At 35.3% G+C, this 17,804-nt stretch overlaps 3 protein-coding genes across 3 annotated transcripts in view; all 3 read left to right on the top strand.

Annotated features, from left to right (window-relative positions):
* Window positions 1–1,491: 1,491 nt before the first annotated feature.
* LOC310732071 (extracellular calcium-sensing receptor-like) overlaps window positions 1,492–17,804 on the top strand; it is a gene marked incomplete at both ends in the record, with an annotated part of 42,723 nt that continues 26,410 nt past the window's right edge. The window contains one exon of the mRNA XM_083552310.1: window positions 1,492–1,706. Coding sequence (XP_083408436.1) covers window positions 1,492–1,706 — 215 coding nt within the window. The remainder of the gene's footprint in view (window positions 1,707–17,804) is intronic.
* LOC310732625 (vomeronasal type-2 receptor 1-like) lies at window positions 2,394–9,692 on the top strand (the record flags this gene model as incomplete). The annotated part of the gene is made up of 3 exons (XM_083553238.1): window positions 2,394–2,684; window positions 7,935–8,420; window positions 9,627–9,692. 3 exons carry the CDS (start codon window positions 2,394–2,396, stop codon window positions 9,690–9,692), a joined length of 843 nt encoding a protein of 280 aa, XP_083409364.1.
* On the top strand, window positions 14,086–17,336 carry LOC310732075 (extracellular calcium-sensing receptor-like; the record flags this gene model as incomplete). The annotated part of the gene is made up of 6 exons (XM_083552314.1): window positions 14,086–14,300; window positions 14,418–14,709; window positions 14,864–15,646; window positions 15,838–16,065; window positions 16,146–16,269; window positions 16,432–17,336. The coding sequence occupies 6 exons, from the start codon at window positions 14,086–14,088 to the stop codon at window positions 17,334–17,336; spliced, it is 2,547 nt and encodes an 848-aa protein (XP_083408440.1).

The following is a 17,804-nucleotide window of genomic DNA, read 5'->3' as shown; positions in this document are numbered from 1 at the left end:
GATGCTTGGTGCTTTTTTTTTTTTATATATATATATATATATATATATATATATATATATATATATATATATATATATATATATATATATATATATATATAAAATTATATATGTAAACCTGGCCATGATTTAAATGTATGACATTCATTAAATAAAATGAATATGAAATCCAACCAGAATACAGTGGTTCAATACAAACAAGAACAACAAATCAGTGATGATAACTTGGAGACCTTCCTGTGTATGTGTGTACACATGTCAAGATTTCCAACAAAGTTGCATTTGATAAAAAATACCATTGTTATATGGCCACATTTTAATTAAACCTCACTGAGTTGTCACCTACTATACATTGGTTTTATATGACAATGATAAAACTAGGAGTAGAAACTCAAGGTTCAATCACCAATACATGCTAGGAAAGCTTATTGCTAAAATATTTAGTTCATGTATTGTTAATGGTTACTATAGCAGCCATACTTAGCCATGCAAGTCTAATTATATTTTAAATGACTGGCTATGCTGTAAGAACATGGTTCTAGGACATAAAAGTAAAGTGCATAAAATGCTGATCAACACATTACATTAGTTTTATATAAATCTTGGGGTGATGTAAAATTATTATTATTAATGTAATGAACAAGGAGGAGGCTAGTACTTGAGAAATACTTTTTCAAGACATTTTGCTGCCACAATCAAGGATAATTTTTTTTATTAAAAAAACAAAAACACCATCATAAAAATACAGTTTATGTCTAGCAGGGGCAAAGAAAATTGAATGGAATGTTTCTGAAAAGCACCAAACTATGTACAGATGCTTGACAAAATCTTTGAAGCATGCAAAAATCTGCTAAATTTGGTCTCAGTTGGACATTGAAATAATTATGAAAATGGTAGCTATGCACGTGGAATCCAAAAACAGATAGGTAGATTGGTGGATTGGCATATATTATCAGATACCACAGTGAATCCAGGAAAGTATTAACTGCGCTTCACTTTTTCCACATTTGTTATGTTACACACTTATTCCAAAATGGATAAAATTTTCCTCACAATACTACAACAATACCCCATAATGACAACGTGAAAGAAGTTTGTTTGAAATCTTTGAAAAATTATTTAAAAATAAAAAGGAATAAAACTATTTTAGAACTATTGTAGATACATACACAAACATTAATAATTTATAATATAATTAATAATACACACACAAAGAAAAAAATATGAATCTATAGTTTTACAAATGAATGAATGATATACAAAATAATCATAGCAAAACAAAAGAAACAGATGCATTGAGAAAAGTAACTCAGCACTAATAGCCGAGAGGTAAATACACCACTGACTGCAGATCACAAGTGTAACATTTCCATAGAGAATTTGCGTTTTCATTTGTATAAATACAAGAGATTCCCCCTGTTTAACTAACTGACATCAGACCATGCATACATGCTCACATTCACTATCAGTGTATCTAAGCTCTATAGGTAGATGGAGTCATTGTTTACTTTATTGCATGTGTTAATGGCCATCATCAATTTTTCCAGAGCTAATGAGACTACTTGTAGCCTGTATGGAGAACCTGCATACCCGCATCTTTGGAAAGATGGCGACATCATAATCGGAGGTATTTTTCCCTTTTATAGTTACTGGGAGATCAGTGACTTGTCCTATTTAGTCATGCCCCCTCCAGTGAAGTGCACCAGGTAAGCAGCATATGAAAGTTATGCATAAAAATGTTTTATATGATATATAAAAGATATTATTATATACAGTACAGACCAAAAGTTTGGACACACCTTCTCATTCAAAGAGTTTTCTTTATTTTCATGACTATGAAAATTGTAGATTCACACTGAAGGCATCAAAACTATGAATTAACACATGTTGAATTATATTTGGAATTATATACATAAAAAAGTGAACTGAAAATATGTCATATTGTAGGTTCTTCAATGTAGCCACCTTTTGCTTAGATTACTGCTTTGCACACTCTTGGCATTCTCTTGATGCCTACTTTGAAGAACCTACAATATGACATATTTTCAGTTCACTTTTTTGTTATGTATATAATTCCACATGTGTTAATTCATAGTTCTGATGCCTTCAGTGTGACTCTACAATTTTCATAGTCATGAAAATAAAGAAAACTCTTTGAATGAGAAGGTGTGTCCAAACTTTTGGTCTGTACTGTATATATAATATATATATAAAACTTTTGGTCTGTACTGTATATATAATATATATATAAAACTTTTGGTCTGTACTGTATATATAATATATATACAGTACAGACCAAAAGTTTGGACACACAAGTTGTGTCCAAACTTTTGGTCTGTACTGTATCTCAAGGTAACTGTGTTTTTGTCTGACTTTTTTTTTTTATTACCAGCATGGAATTCAAAGGCTTCCATTATGCACAAAGCTTAATCTTTGCAATAGAAGAGATCAACAATAGTTCTTCGTTATTGCCTGGAGTCATGCTTGGCTACAAGATCTTTGACACATGTGGCTCCACATCTTTGGGTGTTAAAGCAGCAATGACACTATTGAATGGAAATGAGAATTTAGTGCACAAAGGGATGTGCACAAAGCCAGCTCAGGTGCAGGCCATAATAGGAGAGACGTATTCATCAGTTTCAATGGCTATAGCGAAGAGTATTGGACCTTTCCACATGCCATTAGTAAGAATTTATGCATTTCTTAGCAAAATTATGACAATGGAAACAAGAATTCAAAGGTTAGATAATAACTTTTGATACACCTTTGCTGCAGATCAGTTATTACTCCACTTGCGAATGCCTAAGTGACAAAAGAAAATATCCATCATTTCTGCGCACAATTCCCAGTGATTTCCATCAAAGCAGAGCACTTGCAGAGATGGTCAAGCACTTTGGTTGGACATGGGTGGGAGCAATAAGAAGAGATGATGATTATGGCAATAGCGGGATGGCAACTTTCTCTCGTGTGGCAGAACAGCTTGGGGTCTGCTTAGAGTACTCCCTTCCATTTTTTCCAACCTATTCACAAGAAAAAGTGCTAAGGATCATCGAGCAAATTAAAATGTCGACTTCTCGCGTGATAGTTGCATTTTTCACTCAATGGGACTTCGATGTTTTGCTGCCTATGCTTTCCGAACACAACATTACCCGATATCAGTGGGTTGGAACTGAAGGCTGGATCTCTGATCCAGTAGTGGCCAAATTAGATACGCACAACATACTACAAGGAGCCATAGGACTCGCCATTCCTAAAACAAAAGTGACAGGTCTGAAGGATTTTATTCTTGATATAAAACCTCTGAAAGCAGTTGGCAATGCCATTTTTACTCATTTCTGGGAGGCTTTATTTAAGTGTAAATTTACAGTGCAGAATGATTCAGAGGACTCAGCTGTATGTACAGGTGATGAAAAACTCTCTGAGATAGAAAACACCTTTACAGATATGTCGTTCATGCCCATTTTCAATAATATCTATAAAGCAATCTATGCCATAGCCTATACTCTACACAGTCTTCTTGGTTGCCAACACACGTGTCCTACAAAGAAGCAGCCAGATCAGTTCACTGTAAGTAAATACCATTTCTGAAACTTTCTTTGTACCTAACATTTTTACACAAATACCTACTAACTGCAAATTTGTGCTATTTCATTAGTTTCTGGAAAACCTCAAAAAAGTGCACTTTACGACAAAAGACGGTGAAGAAGTGTATTTCGATGCAAATGGTGATCCTCCAGCAAAATATGAAATAATAAACCGACAAATGAGTAAAGATTACCAGTTTGAATTTGTCACAGTTGGACTTTATGATTCCTCTTTACCAATTGTTGATCGTTTAGCAGTAAACATGGCCTCCATTGTATGGGCAAAAAATACAAATCAAGTGAGTATAAGTAAAAACACATGAAATCAATGATGTGAAAGACTCAAAATTTATGCCATATTACCAAGTAACCACATTTTCTGTTTTAAAAAGGTACCAAAGTCTGTATGCAGTGAGAGTTGCCCTCCTGGCACAAGAAAAGCTGTACAGAAAGGAAAGCCCATCTGCTGTTTTGACTGCATACCATGTGCTGCTGGAGAGATCAGTAATATGACAGGTAATGTATATCTTTAAAAGAAGACAATGTATAGGTAACAAAATCAGAAAGCAATATACATATTGCTAATAACACATCACTGTTGTCATTAATATTCTATGAAATGTTAGAAATACACTAAATACTATACGCTAGTGATCATGCTAGAAACCTTTATGATATCTTCATTAAACTGTCAAACCTTTTTGTGTATTTAAATTTTTTTTTTTTTTTTTTTTCTGTCACTCATACAGATTCCGTTGAATGTGAGCAGTGCCAGCAAGATTATTGGTCAAATGCAGACAAAAATAGATGCGTAAAGAAGGAAATTGAATATTTGTCCTACGAGGAAACAATGGGAATTTTGCTAACAGCGGTTTCTATTGTTGGTTTAGTTATAACAGTGGTGATAGCATTCATATTTTTCAAACATAAAAATACACCAATAGTCAGGGCGAACAACTCTGAACTGAGCTTCTTGCTGCTCTTCTCACTGACTCTGTGTTTCCTATGTTCACTTACATTCATCGGACGGCCCTCTGAGTGGTCCTGTATGTTGCGGCACACAGCTTTTGGGATCACATTTGTACTTTGTATCTCCTGTGTTTTGGGAAAAACTATAGTTGTGTTAATGGCCTTCAGAGCTACACTTCCAGGCAGTAATGTCATGAAATGGTTTGGGCCTCCACAACAGAGACTCAGTGTACTTGCATTCACTTTCATACAGGTTCTTATTTGTGTGCTTTGGTTGACAATATCCCCTCCTTTCCCTTTCAAAAATCTAATGCACTATAAGGAAAAGATCATTCTTGAATGCAATTTGGGCTCAACCATAGGTTTCTGGGCCGTGCTGGGTTACATAGGAATTTTGGCACTTTTATGTTTCGTTTTAGCTTTTCTGGCTAGAAAACTTCCAGATAATTTTAATGAAGCAAAATTCATTACATTCAGTATGCTAATGTTTTGTGCAGTTTGGATCACTTTTATTCCAGCTTATGTCAGCTCTCCTGGAAAATTCACTGTTGCTGTGGAGATCTTTGCCATTTTAGCATCAAGCTTTGGTTTGCTGTTCTGTATCTTTCTTCCAAAGTGTTACATAATCATCATGAAGCCAGAAAAAAACACTAAAAAGCAGCTTATGGGAAAGGTGTCATAATGAAAATATTGATGATTAATAGAGACCAATGAAACCTATATCATTTATTCAACTTCAAAATTGACATAAGGTTATTTGTTTAAATTTTTCTATGTAATTTACCTAAAATTACTATTGGGAAAATACACAAATGTTTGATATGAGTGATATTTTTAATTCTATGTCTACTTTGGTTAAATGTTTTAGTCATTAAAAGTGACAATTATAATTCTAGAGGAACTCAACAGATTTACAAAGCAGTACATGCAACAATTTAAATATTAGGATATTTGCCTGATCTTGATTCGATTTTTGTAGTACCATTGGAATAAGTACATGCACATATTTTTATTATGTCATACAATAAAGAATACCAGACACATCTATACTATGTTCAATTGGTTTTATTGAGTATCACATGGACACATAAATGACAACAGGGCACAGAACCAAGCTCAGTATGGAAGCTTTATTAATGACCTACCTTGAATGAACGCTATTCAGATGGGCAGCAAATTTATGACATGAAAATGTAGCGATTATAAACCAGTTCCTTCTGACTATTTTCAGCATGCTATTAATAATTAAAAAAAGAATAGGAAAGTTTAGCTTAATCTCAGCATTAAAGTGGTGTAGATAAAAGCAATTTAAAAGCTTTTTATGTGACTGGTCTAAAAAGCTGTTTAAATGAAGGGATCAGAAGTGAGTGAATGTTTCTAGATAAGACATATTTGCTACAGCAGTGCTTATCCAGAAATCAAGTGGCACTTAAAGGCCAATTCTCTTCCCTGAATGTCAGGTGTATGCTGAATTATGCCCATCTAATGTTCAGCCGTTGTAAAATAATAGGGGGCCTCGGATTAAGCAAGTCGCAATCTGATTGGTTAAAGCAACCTCTTTAAGAAGCATGGATTAAAGCTATCAAGAGCCCATGCTTTTCATTTCTGCAAGCAAAAAGTCACGTGGCGGCTGAAATCTGATTGGATAGAAACATAAACAGACATTTATTTGCGTTCCACCTTGTAGCAGCGCACCTGAGAGAAATGCGATAAAATGAAGAGAATAGACTAAACTTTTTTTGGCTTCTCCCATTAGGGGTCGCCACAGCGGATCATCCGCATATTTGATTTGGCACATGTTTTTACGTTGGATGCCCTTCCTAACGCAACCCTCCCCAGTTATCTGGGCTTGGGACCAGCACTAAGGCTTGTGCAACCCTAATGGCTGGGGTTGGTTCTCTGACCGGGGATCGAACCCGGGCAGCAGCGGTGAGAGCGCCGCATCCTAACCACTAGACCACCAGGGAACCTAAATGAAGAGAATAGACTATTGGAAATAATTTAATACATATTTATGAACAAAAATATATTAAAATGTAAGTCTGTGATTCTGATTCAGTGATTCCGCAAACGCCTCGCTGGCCCTGACGGCCCTCCACTGATGTAGACAATAGATCAAGTGTACAGTTATACACTTATAAGTTATACACTCATCAGCCAAATACCAAGATTATTCATAATTTTGTAATATTTTAGACAGTAACATCATCATGGTTACTGCCACCAAATATTGTTCTGAATATTTAAGAAACTGCTGAACTACACAGAATGGTTTCCCACATCGGATTTCTTAAAAATGTCAGTTTTATATAGCACTGAAAACTACATATGCTGCTTATTTTAAATGTAATCACAAGTAAGACCTTTAACTTCAGACAAAATTTGGCATCAAGGCCCACTTCTTTCCGAATGGAAAGTCACGCCTTTTTTTGGCTGTGACGTACATGATTACTATAGAGAATTGAGATTTCCTTCAATATAAATATCATTGATTATCTCTGTTCATGTGAGCTGCCAGATCAGATCAAAGGCATATTCATTGTCTCTTTCTCTAAATATTTCTTCTGTAAAGCTTCTAAAGCTGGATATCTAGATGGAGTCAATATTTACTCTCTTGCCTGTAGTGATAGCTATTATAAATTCTTCTGGGGCACAAGAGACTGCTTGTAGGGTGTATGGAGAAACTAGATATCCACAGCTATGGAAGGAGGGTAATATTATAATTGGTGGTATTTTCCCTTTCCATAAAAAATGGGAGATCACTGACTCTTCTTATTCGGTCATGCCTGCTATAAACTGCATGAGGTAAGCAAGTCAAATCTTAGACAGAACAACATAATGGATTATAATCCATAGTTGTCAATAATGAAAGATGAGGTTTTGTCATATACAAAATATTTTATATGACTATGCATCTCTATCTGATTTTTTTTTTTTCTTAAAGTTTGGATGTCAGAGCATTCCAGTATTCACAGACCCTGATCTTTGCAATAGAGGAAATCAACAACAGTTCATCATTACTTCCTGGAGTCTCGCTGGGCTTTAAAGTATTTGATACCTGTAATTCTGCAGCACTAGGCGTGAAAGGGGCAATGGGACTTTTGAATGAAAATGAAAATTCTGTATCAAATCAGAGCTGCACAAAGCCAGCCCAGGTGCAAGCCATAATAGGAGAGACATATTCATCAGTGTCCATGGCCATAGCAAAGAGTATTGGACCTTTCAGCATGCCCATGGTAGGAACTATTCATATATTTTCTTGATTCATAATAAAATGTAATGTATTATTTTTTCTAGCTAATTTACAGTTTAAACCATGTGTGACAGAAGAAAATATTAATGATTGCTATACCTGACATAAATATGTGGATCTAATTTTAGATCAGTTATTATTCTACATGCGAGTGCCTCAGTGATAAAAAGAAATATCCCTCATTTCTGCGCACTATTCCCAGTGATTATTACCAGACGTTAGCGCTTGCAGAAATGATCAAGCACTTTGGCTGGACCTGGGTGGGAGCAATACGGAGAGATGATGATTATGGTAACAATGGAATGGCCACTTTTACTAAAATCGCAGAACAACTTGGTATATGTTTAGAATACTCCCTTCCATTTTTTCGAACCTACTCACAAGACAGAGTTTTGAGAATTGTTGAGCAAATTAAAAGTTCCACTTCACGGGTAATAGTGGGATTTGTCACTCCATGGGACCTGGAGATTTTACTTCAAGTATTTGCTGAACACAACATCACTGGATACCAGTGGGTGGGAAGTGAGGCATGGATTGCTGATTTAATAGCAGCTACTTTGGATAAGTCAAATATACTGCAAGGAGCCATAGGGCTAGCGATTCCAAAAGCAACCGTAACAGGCCTAAAGGACTTCATACTTGATATAAAACCATTAAAAACTGTAGGCAGTGGCATTTTTACAGAATTATGGGAAGCTCTGTTTAGTTGCACATATGCAGTGCAGAATAAACCTGAGAACATACCAGCCTGCACAGGAGAAGAAAAACTGTCTGAGGTGGAAAATAACTTCATTGACATGTCTTTGATGCCTATTTTCAGTAATGTGTACAAAGCAGTATATGCCATTGCCCATACACTACATCAACTTCTTGGCTGCAAAGAAACATGTCCTGTAAAGAAGCAACCTGATCCTTTCACAGTGAGTTAAAGTGTTTTCAAGACTTACTATAGTACATTATAGTTTTGATATACACAAGCTGCACTAATATCAAAAAACATATTTATTTGTACATATGTATAGCTGTATACAGAGCTAATAACAGTTGGAGGAATAATTATAATTGAACAGAATGAAACACTGATTCTTACTTTTTTTTCCCATTAGTTTTTTGAAAGTCTCAAAAAGGTGCGCTTCAGCACAAAGGAAGGTGAAGAGGTTTATTTTGATAAAAATGGTGATCCTCTGGCAAAATATGACATAATAAATTGGCAAAAAAATAAAGAAAACCAACATGAGTTTGTCACAGTTGGACTTTATGACTCCTCTCTTCCTGCTCAGGATCGATTGGCAGTAAATATGGCCTCAATTGTCTGGTCACAAAATGCAAAAAAGGTAAGTATTTAGAAAAATATATGATTTGGTTGGATATTATTATTTTTCATATATATTTATAATTTATTGTTTTGTGCACAATAATGTGTTCTTACTTTGTGTGCTAAAAGTTTTTTTTTAGTTTTTTTTATGTAATATGTAATTTCAATAATCAATTAACTCATTTTTAATCAAGAAAGTATTAAAAAATATATAACAAAATTAAACTTAAAAAGTTGCATTGGTCATAGGTGCCAAAGTCTGTATGCAGTGAGAGTTGCCCCCCCGGCACAAGAAAAGCTGTACAGAAAGGAAAACCCATCTGCTGTTTTGACTGCATACCATGTGCTGATGGAGAAATCAATAATATGACAGGTATAGAAATGGCTTAAATTATAGATTTTGCTATATAGAATAGTAATATAACTGTACTATAAATAAATTTTCAATTGTAAGACTAAAATAAATCTCATAAGTGACCTATTTTATATTCTCTTCCCCGGACAGATTCTATTAAATGTGAACGATGTCAGCAAGATTTCTGGTCGAATCCTGACAGAGACACATGTGTAAAGAAGGAAATTGAATATTTATCCAATGAAGAAACGATGGGAATTTTGCTAACAGCAGTATCCATTATTGGGACATTTATAACAATAACAATAGCAATCATATTCTACAAATACAAAAATACTCCAATAGTCAAGGCCAACAACTCTGAACTGAGCTTTCTGTTGCTCTTCTCACTGACTCTGTGTTTCCTATGTTCACTTACATTCATCGGACGGCCCTCTGAGTGGTCCTGTATGCTGCGGCACACAGCTTTTGGAATCACATTTGTCCTCTGTATCTCCTGTGTTCTGGGGAAAACTATAGTTGTGTTAATGGCCTTCAGAGCTACACTTCCAGGTAGTAATGTCATGAAATGGTTTGGGCCTCTACAGCAGAGACTCAGTGTACTTGCATTCACTCTTATACAGGTTCTTATTTGTGTGCTTTGGTTAACAATATCCCCTCCTTTCCCTTTCAAAAATTTCATACATTACAAGGAAAAGATCATTCTTGAATGCAGTTTGGGCTCAGACATAGGTTTCTGGGCTGTACTGGGTTACATAGGAATTTTAGCACTTTTATGCTTTATTTTAGCTTTTCTAGCTAGAAAACTTCCAGACAATTTTAACGAAGCGAAATTCATCACATTCAGCATGTTACTGTTCTGCGCAGTTTGGATTACTTTTATACCCGCTTATGTCAGTTCTCCTGGAAAATTCACTGTAGCTGTAGAGATTTTTGCCATTTTAGCATCAAGCTTTGGTTTACTCTTCTGTATCTTTCTTCCAAAGTGTTACATAATCATCATGAAGCCAGAGAGGAACACTAAAAAGCAGCTTATGGGAAAAGAGTCTGTTCAATAGGTTAACAGTTTACATGTGCATGACTGCATGATGTTATTATAAAATAAAGTAATATTTAAACATAATATTTTAATACAATACAACCCAAGGTTTTCCAAAGTAATAATTGTATACATGTTTGTTACATAATTCAATAAATGTAAAATAATGGTGTATATGATGGCAGGAAATTCAGCAGTTTAATATTACGGTGTGAGCATTTGTCACTTCAAATTTTAGATCATATATTAAAACATTTGCATTAGGCACATTATGGTGGCATTCAGTAGCAACTAAGGTTGGACAATGCAGAACTTCCCTGGGGTCTAGGAAGTGTTTAAAGACAATAGAAAAAGATATTCTATAATGTGAGTGAGGATGCCATCTAGCAGTCAGGGAGGATTTGTCCTAGATGCTTTTGACAATGTCATTTATTAATAGACTCATCTCTATTTTTACACCTCATGTGTTAGTTACTCTGACTGACAAGTAATATCAAAGACTTTTGGAATATAAAAACAAAAAGGAGAACCCTAATAAATGCACATCATTTTTGGGGAAAATAAGGGTAGCAAACATGTCAACTGTGAAGATCAGGAACATCATGATTTGGTGCTGTTAATAGTTCTGTGGTATTTTCTGTCATCAAAACATAAATAGAGTTATGCCCTGCAAATAATACAGGTAACAGATTACTCAAACTTGCCAACATTTCCCATTAGATATTCTAACCTTTAAAGGTGCTTAAAAGGTACAACACCCAGGACCGGTTTATGTTTTGACAGTAATGTTTGACTCTGGGGCAGTGGGAAGCTTCATTGTTCAAGCTACCTCATGCTGCAGTTCGGAGCCCTGCATTAGAAAACTCTTTGAATTCTGGTCACTGTCTCACCACAGCACTCGGTTATACTCAGCTTTCAATTACTTGTTTAACATAACCCTGCTATTTTGCAGTAAAAGAAAAAAAAAAAACAGATTACCTACAGTACTGGTCTTACTACTGCATTGTCTTCATGTTTCAAAGGTATCACAAGTCACCACCTCAGGCAAAAATCCTGACACTCATGTCTCTATTTGTGTGACACCTAAACATTCTAATTATTTAATGAAAAAACATCTTTAATCCATGATGATGGAAGCTGGAGATCCTGGGTATAGAACAAAGAAACAGTCCCAGGCACCATCTTAGCACATTCTTGATAATACTTGGCCTCGAATTCCCCACAGAATATCTGGAATGCATCTGCAATCTGGTGAGCATTAGCATTAGTTTGGACTAACGTGGCATGGACCCACAGTGGTAAATCAATCTCCACTTATGATCTCTTCTTAGAGTTATTTCATGTTTGACTAATCTCCAGATGGAAAAAAGGATGGCAAAATTCTGCTTACCCTTTCACACAGCAACTTTTGCGGCAGAAATAATGTTCTAGAGGTTTTAACCATTGCAACAAGCAGTGAATGAAATGAACTTTTACTGTGGCTTTACTGCAGAGGGAATTCCGATGCTTCTACTGTGGAGTAGGCAATCACTTTGTGTGAAGTTGCCCACTTTGTAAACAAGATTCTAGATTCTTGCAGTGAGAATTTAGGAAAGTCTCTCATATTAACAGCAATGACTGACTTCAGAGCGGCAGAGCTGGCCACAGTGACTAATCAACAGAGTTCTTATTAGAGACAAGGCAATTACTCACTAAAACAAACCCCTTGTACTACAGATTAGGGCTCTACACCAAGAGTCAGTTACGTTCCTGATCACAAACTCACCCAAACATCCCATCATTCATGGCGTTCATGTTTAAAGCTACATTGAACCACTCAACAAATAATCTGATGGTCCAACTACTGTCTTAAACACTGTCACTGTTTTGGCCACCACCAGTAAAGGCAAACTCTTTTCAGCCAAGCGCAATTACAATGTGGTTAATAGAAAACTTCTTGTGGTTAAGTTTGCCTTAGAGTGGGGGCACTGGCTAGTTGGAGCCAAACAGCCTTTTATAATCCTCACAGGCCCCAAGAAACTATCCAGCTAGCCAGCTCATTTAAGAGCAGCCACCCAGGAGTCCAAAGAACATACCACCTACTCCAGGAAAGGGTACTTTTGGCCTAACATGTTGTCTGACATCTTGTTCAGTGTGTACACATAGTAAGGTTTCTCATATGTTACCTATCGGTAAACTCCTCGTGCTCCTTACCCCGGAAAGATTCTGGTCCCACTTGGCCTGGAATTTAATTAATGATCTTCTGGAATCTCAGGGTACCAGAGTGATCCTGGTGGTTAGAGACAGGTCCTCAAAGTAACTACATTTGATCTCTCTACCCACACTGCCATCCGACTATATCACAGCAGAACTAAACTAAGAGCTCAGGTACTTCGTCATTCCAGAAGAGAAAGTGAGTGACTCAGTTTCACCTCCAGAGTCTGGACAAACTTTATGGAGAAGCTAGGCATGACTAGCACCAAGCACACAGTACAGGTACTATATAAATACAGGTCCTTATATATGTCCTGTAACCCCCCACATACTTCTCTGCAACACCTGACTTCCTCATACAATATCAAAATACTTCTCCACCAACATCCTCAAAGAAAATATTGTGTCCATAGTGCTCTTCCTTGTCATAAAAAAAAATAATAATACGTTGCTCACACATGGTCACCACTCCAATCAGCTTGGCTTTCACTACTCTTTCTCATAACCTCATGGTGTGGCTGGTCAACTTTATTATCTCCCTTATTCTTATACTTCTTAATACCTCAGGCATTATCTCACTTTACAAAAAATTGTTAAACAATCTAATTAAAAACTCCACTGAGATATCTCCTAAACATCTAACTTTTATAAAAAAGTAATAAATAATATAAAAAATAAATAAATAAAAATAATAATAATAAAAAAATACTACCTTCAGTATGTTTTGTTTAATTCTGTATCTATTCTGTATTAAAAAAAAAAAGAAAAAAAATATATATAATCTTTTATTTAATCTTTTTTTTTATGATTACAGATCAGTTATGGACTTACAGTGAAATGCTTTTATGCTGTTTGTGGTTATAAAAATGAGCATTCACTGTAATAATAATTAATGTAATGTAATGTTTCCTTTGTATCTTTTTTCAACAAAACCCTATATTGTGAAATGCAATTTGTAACACAGGCAACATTAAGGCTATTTGATTAATTGAATAAATAAATAAATCATTATTATTATCTGAATTTGCTATTGCGTTTAGTACAAATTGTCTATTGTCCCAAGCAAATGCATACACTGAAAACCATAAGTGGAAGAAAAATCATTATAGTCACAAAAAAATCCTTTTGAATTGCATAGAAAATGTAAGAATGTTAAAGCATAATATCTTTGGTCAGTATGTCATGCACAGGGGAATGTATTTCAGAATACATCACACCCACTTTGATTGTGACTCATATGCTTGCCAATACCATAGAGGATTTGCATTTCCATTTGTATAAATATGATTAAATCCTTCCCGATTGTCCTAACAGATTGGGACACTCACATGTGCTCTTATATGTTTTTTTTTTTGTACTTTAGAACAGTATAGTTAGATGGAATCCATATTTTCTGTTTTGCATATGATAATAGCCATTGTAAATTTTTCCAGAGCTAATGAGACTGCTTGTAGTTTGCTAGGAGAGCTTGCATACCCACATTTTTTCAAGGATGGTGATATCATAATAGGAGGGATTTTTCCATTTTATAGTAAATGGGAGTTTACAGATTTGTCTTACTTGGTAATGCCTCCTCCAGTACAATGCACAGGGTAAGTATTATTGATAAAGTAGAGTTCATGTTGCTTATTATAAATTTACTATGATGAAGTGATGAAATGTTTCAATATTATTTTGAAATGATGGATTTGTCTGTTCTTTTTAAATAGCTTGGATTTCAGAGCTTTTCAATACACACAGTCCATGATCTTTGCAGTAGAAGAGATCAACAACAGTTCATCTTTACTTCCTGGAGTCTCCCTGGGCTATAAGATATATGACACTTGTAGTTCTTCAGCAATGGGAGTTAAAATGGCAATGACACTTATGAATGGAAATGAAAAATCTGTTGCAAATCAGGTCTGCACAAAACCAGCCCAGGTGCAAGCCATAATAGGTGAGGCATACTCCTCAGTGTCCACAGCTATAGCAAAGAGCATTGGACCATTCAACATGCCCATAGTAAGAATAAAATCTATTTTTATTACTAACGTAAATATTTCAACCGCATCTGTAATGCACGGCTGATAAGGCATTATTTACTCAATATCAATTTTTGATAAGTGCAAAATAAATGAATTTAATAGCTGAGTTGTTTGTGTTAACGTAATTTTAGATCAGTCACTATTCCACCTGTGAATGTCTGAGTGACAAAACGAAATATCCCTCATTTCTGCGCATTATTCCCAGCGATTACCACCAATCCAGAGCCCTGGCAGAGATGGTAAAGCACTTTGGCTGGACCTGGGTGGGAGCAATACGAAGAGATGATGACTATGGTAACAATGGAATGGCTACGTTTACAAAAGTTGCAGAACAACTGGGTATATGCTTGGAATATTCTCTTCCTTTTTTCACAACCTACTCACAAGAAAGAATACTGAGAATAGTAGAGCAAATTAAAAGTGCCACTTCTCGAGTCATTGTGGGATTTCTTACTTACTGGGATTGGAAGATTTTGGTGCATGTGTTTACTGAACATAACATCACTGGATACCAGTGGGTAGGAACTGAGGGTTGGATCGCAGTGGCAACACTGGATAAGCAAAATATACTACAAGGAGCCATAGGGCTAGCTATTTCCAAAACAACAGTTACAGGTCTTGAAGACTTCATTTTAGATATAAAACCACTGAAGTCTGTAGGTGGTGGCATTTTCACAGAATTTTGGGAAGTTCTTTTTAACTGTAAATATACAATGCAGAATGACTCGCAGGTGCAACCAGCTTGTACAGGAGAAGAAAAACTGTCTGAAGTGAAAAACACTTTCACTGATATGTCTTTGCTGCCCGTTATCAGTAATGTGTATAAAGGGGTTTATGCAATTGGCCATACTCTACACAAACTCCTTGGATGCAAAGAAACTTGCCCCACAAAGAAGCAAGCTGATCCTCTTACAGTGAGTTAAAAGTAGTTCAAATGCATTACTTAGGAAAGCTTTGGCACACAAATCCTGTAATTTACTAACATGTCATTTTAAAATTTAATGGATAGTCTAAAGCGTCTTACTTTAGAGAAATGTAAAAGCATATGATTTTTTCATAAGCATATGAAATTTCCTTGTTTGATACTAATTCTTGTTCTTTTTAGTTTCTTGAGCACATCAAAAAGGTGCATTTTAAGACCAAAGATGGTGAAAGTGTTTATTTTGATAAAAATGGTGACCCTGTAGGAAAATATGAAATAATTAACTGGCAAACAAATGAGAAAAAACAACATAAATTTGTTACTGTTGGATTTTACGACTCTTCATTCCCTGATCAGAGTCGTTTATTTATTAACGTGTCCTCTATTGTTTGGGCAAAAAATAGTAATCAAGTAAGTACAAATTAAATTGCATGTTATAATTATAATTTTCAAAATACAAAACAAAAACAAAACATTTTTCTTGGTCCTAGGTGCCAAAATCTGTATGCAGTGAGAGCTGTCCTCCTGGAACAAGGAAAGCTGTACAAAAAGGAAAACCTATCTGCTGCTTTGACTGTATACCATGTGCTTCAGGCGAGATCAGTAATACCACAGGTACTAGGTGTAATAATAACTAGATGTAATGACAGGTATAATATTCTTCAAATTAGAAATTATTCTTGAGACAGCGAAACAGCTTTACTAACCTTGAAATCTATTTATGTTTTTCCAAGCATATGCATCTTTGCTTTATTCTTTTTTATTCCTTTATTACAGATTCTACTGAATGTAAAAAATGTCAACAAGACTTCTGGTCAAATCCACAGAAAGATGAATGTGTGAAGAAGGAAGTCGAATATCTGTCATATCAGGAAACAATGGGAATGTTGCTGACAGTTATTTCTGTTGTTGGTGCAATTATGACAATGGTAATAGCAGTCATTTTTCTTAAATATAAAAATACCCCAATAGTCAAAGCCAACAACTCTGAACTGAGCTTCCTGCTGCTCTTCTCACTGGCTCTGTGCTTCCTTTGCTCACTTACATTCATTGGTCAGCCCTCGGATTGGTCCTGTATGCTGCGCCACACAGCATTTGGGATCACTTTTGTACTCTGCATTTCCTGTGTACTTGGGAAAACTATAGTGGTGTTAATGGCCTTCAGGGCTACACTTCCAGGCAGTAATGTCATGAAATGGTTTGGGCCTCCACAACAGAGACTCAGTGTACTTGCCTTCACTCTAATACAAGTGCTAATTTGTGTGCTTTGGTTAACAATATCCCCTCCTTTCCCTTTCAAAAATCTAAGTCACTACAAGGAAAAGATCATTCTGGAATGTCATTTGGGTTCAACCATAGGTTTCTGGGCCGTGCTGGGTTACATAGGACTCCTGGCCCTTTTGTGTTTTGTGTTGGCTTTTCTCGCTCGGAAGTTGCCTGATAATTTTAATGAAGCCAAATTTATCACATTCAGCATGCTCATATTCTGTGCAGTTTGGATCACTTTTATTCCAGCGTATGTCAGTTCACCTGGGAAATTTACTGTAGCTGTGGAGATATTTGCCATTTTGGCATCAAGTTTTGGCTTGTTATTCTGTATCTTTCTTCCAAAATGTTACATAATCATTTTGAAGCCAGAGAAGAACACTAAAAAGCAAGTTATGGGGAAAAATAGCAGTTAATTTTGCACCACAAATTATTTAAAGAAATCTAAATATTATTATAAATATAGCTCTATATAAAGCACATGGGTAGGTAAAATATTTGACACAATAGACACTTTAACATTAAGATATATTCTGTACCTTTACAACTAATAGATTTCGTTTTTATTTTCTCATCAAGTCAAGGAACTATTACATTTAATAATTATAAAATTCTATTTCTTCTGTATATTAAAAAAAAGATATGGGGTGTAGTGTGTAGCACAAATACAATTACATCTGGTAAAAGCTTTACTGTATGAATCAATACATGAATTAATACATTTTTAATAGATTAAATGCAAATGTAATACATACAACTTTTAAATTAGCCAATATATGTAGCAGGCATAATGTAAAACAGCCTTATTGCTAATTAATATTTTGAAAGGAAGCTCAAGCTTTAGTGTTAAGCCTGTCCTGCATGTGGCTGTATGAGAGAATGTG

The sequence above is a fragment of the Silurus aristotelis genome (assembly GCF_946808225.1).
Source record: "Silurus aristotelis genome assembly, chromosome: 10".
Classification (NCBI taxonomy): Eukaryota; Metazoa; Chordata; class Actinopteri; order Siluriformes; family Siluridae; genus Silurus; species Silurus aristotelis.
This window is presented reverse-complemented; position numbering and strand designations above follow the sequence as displayed.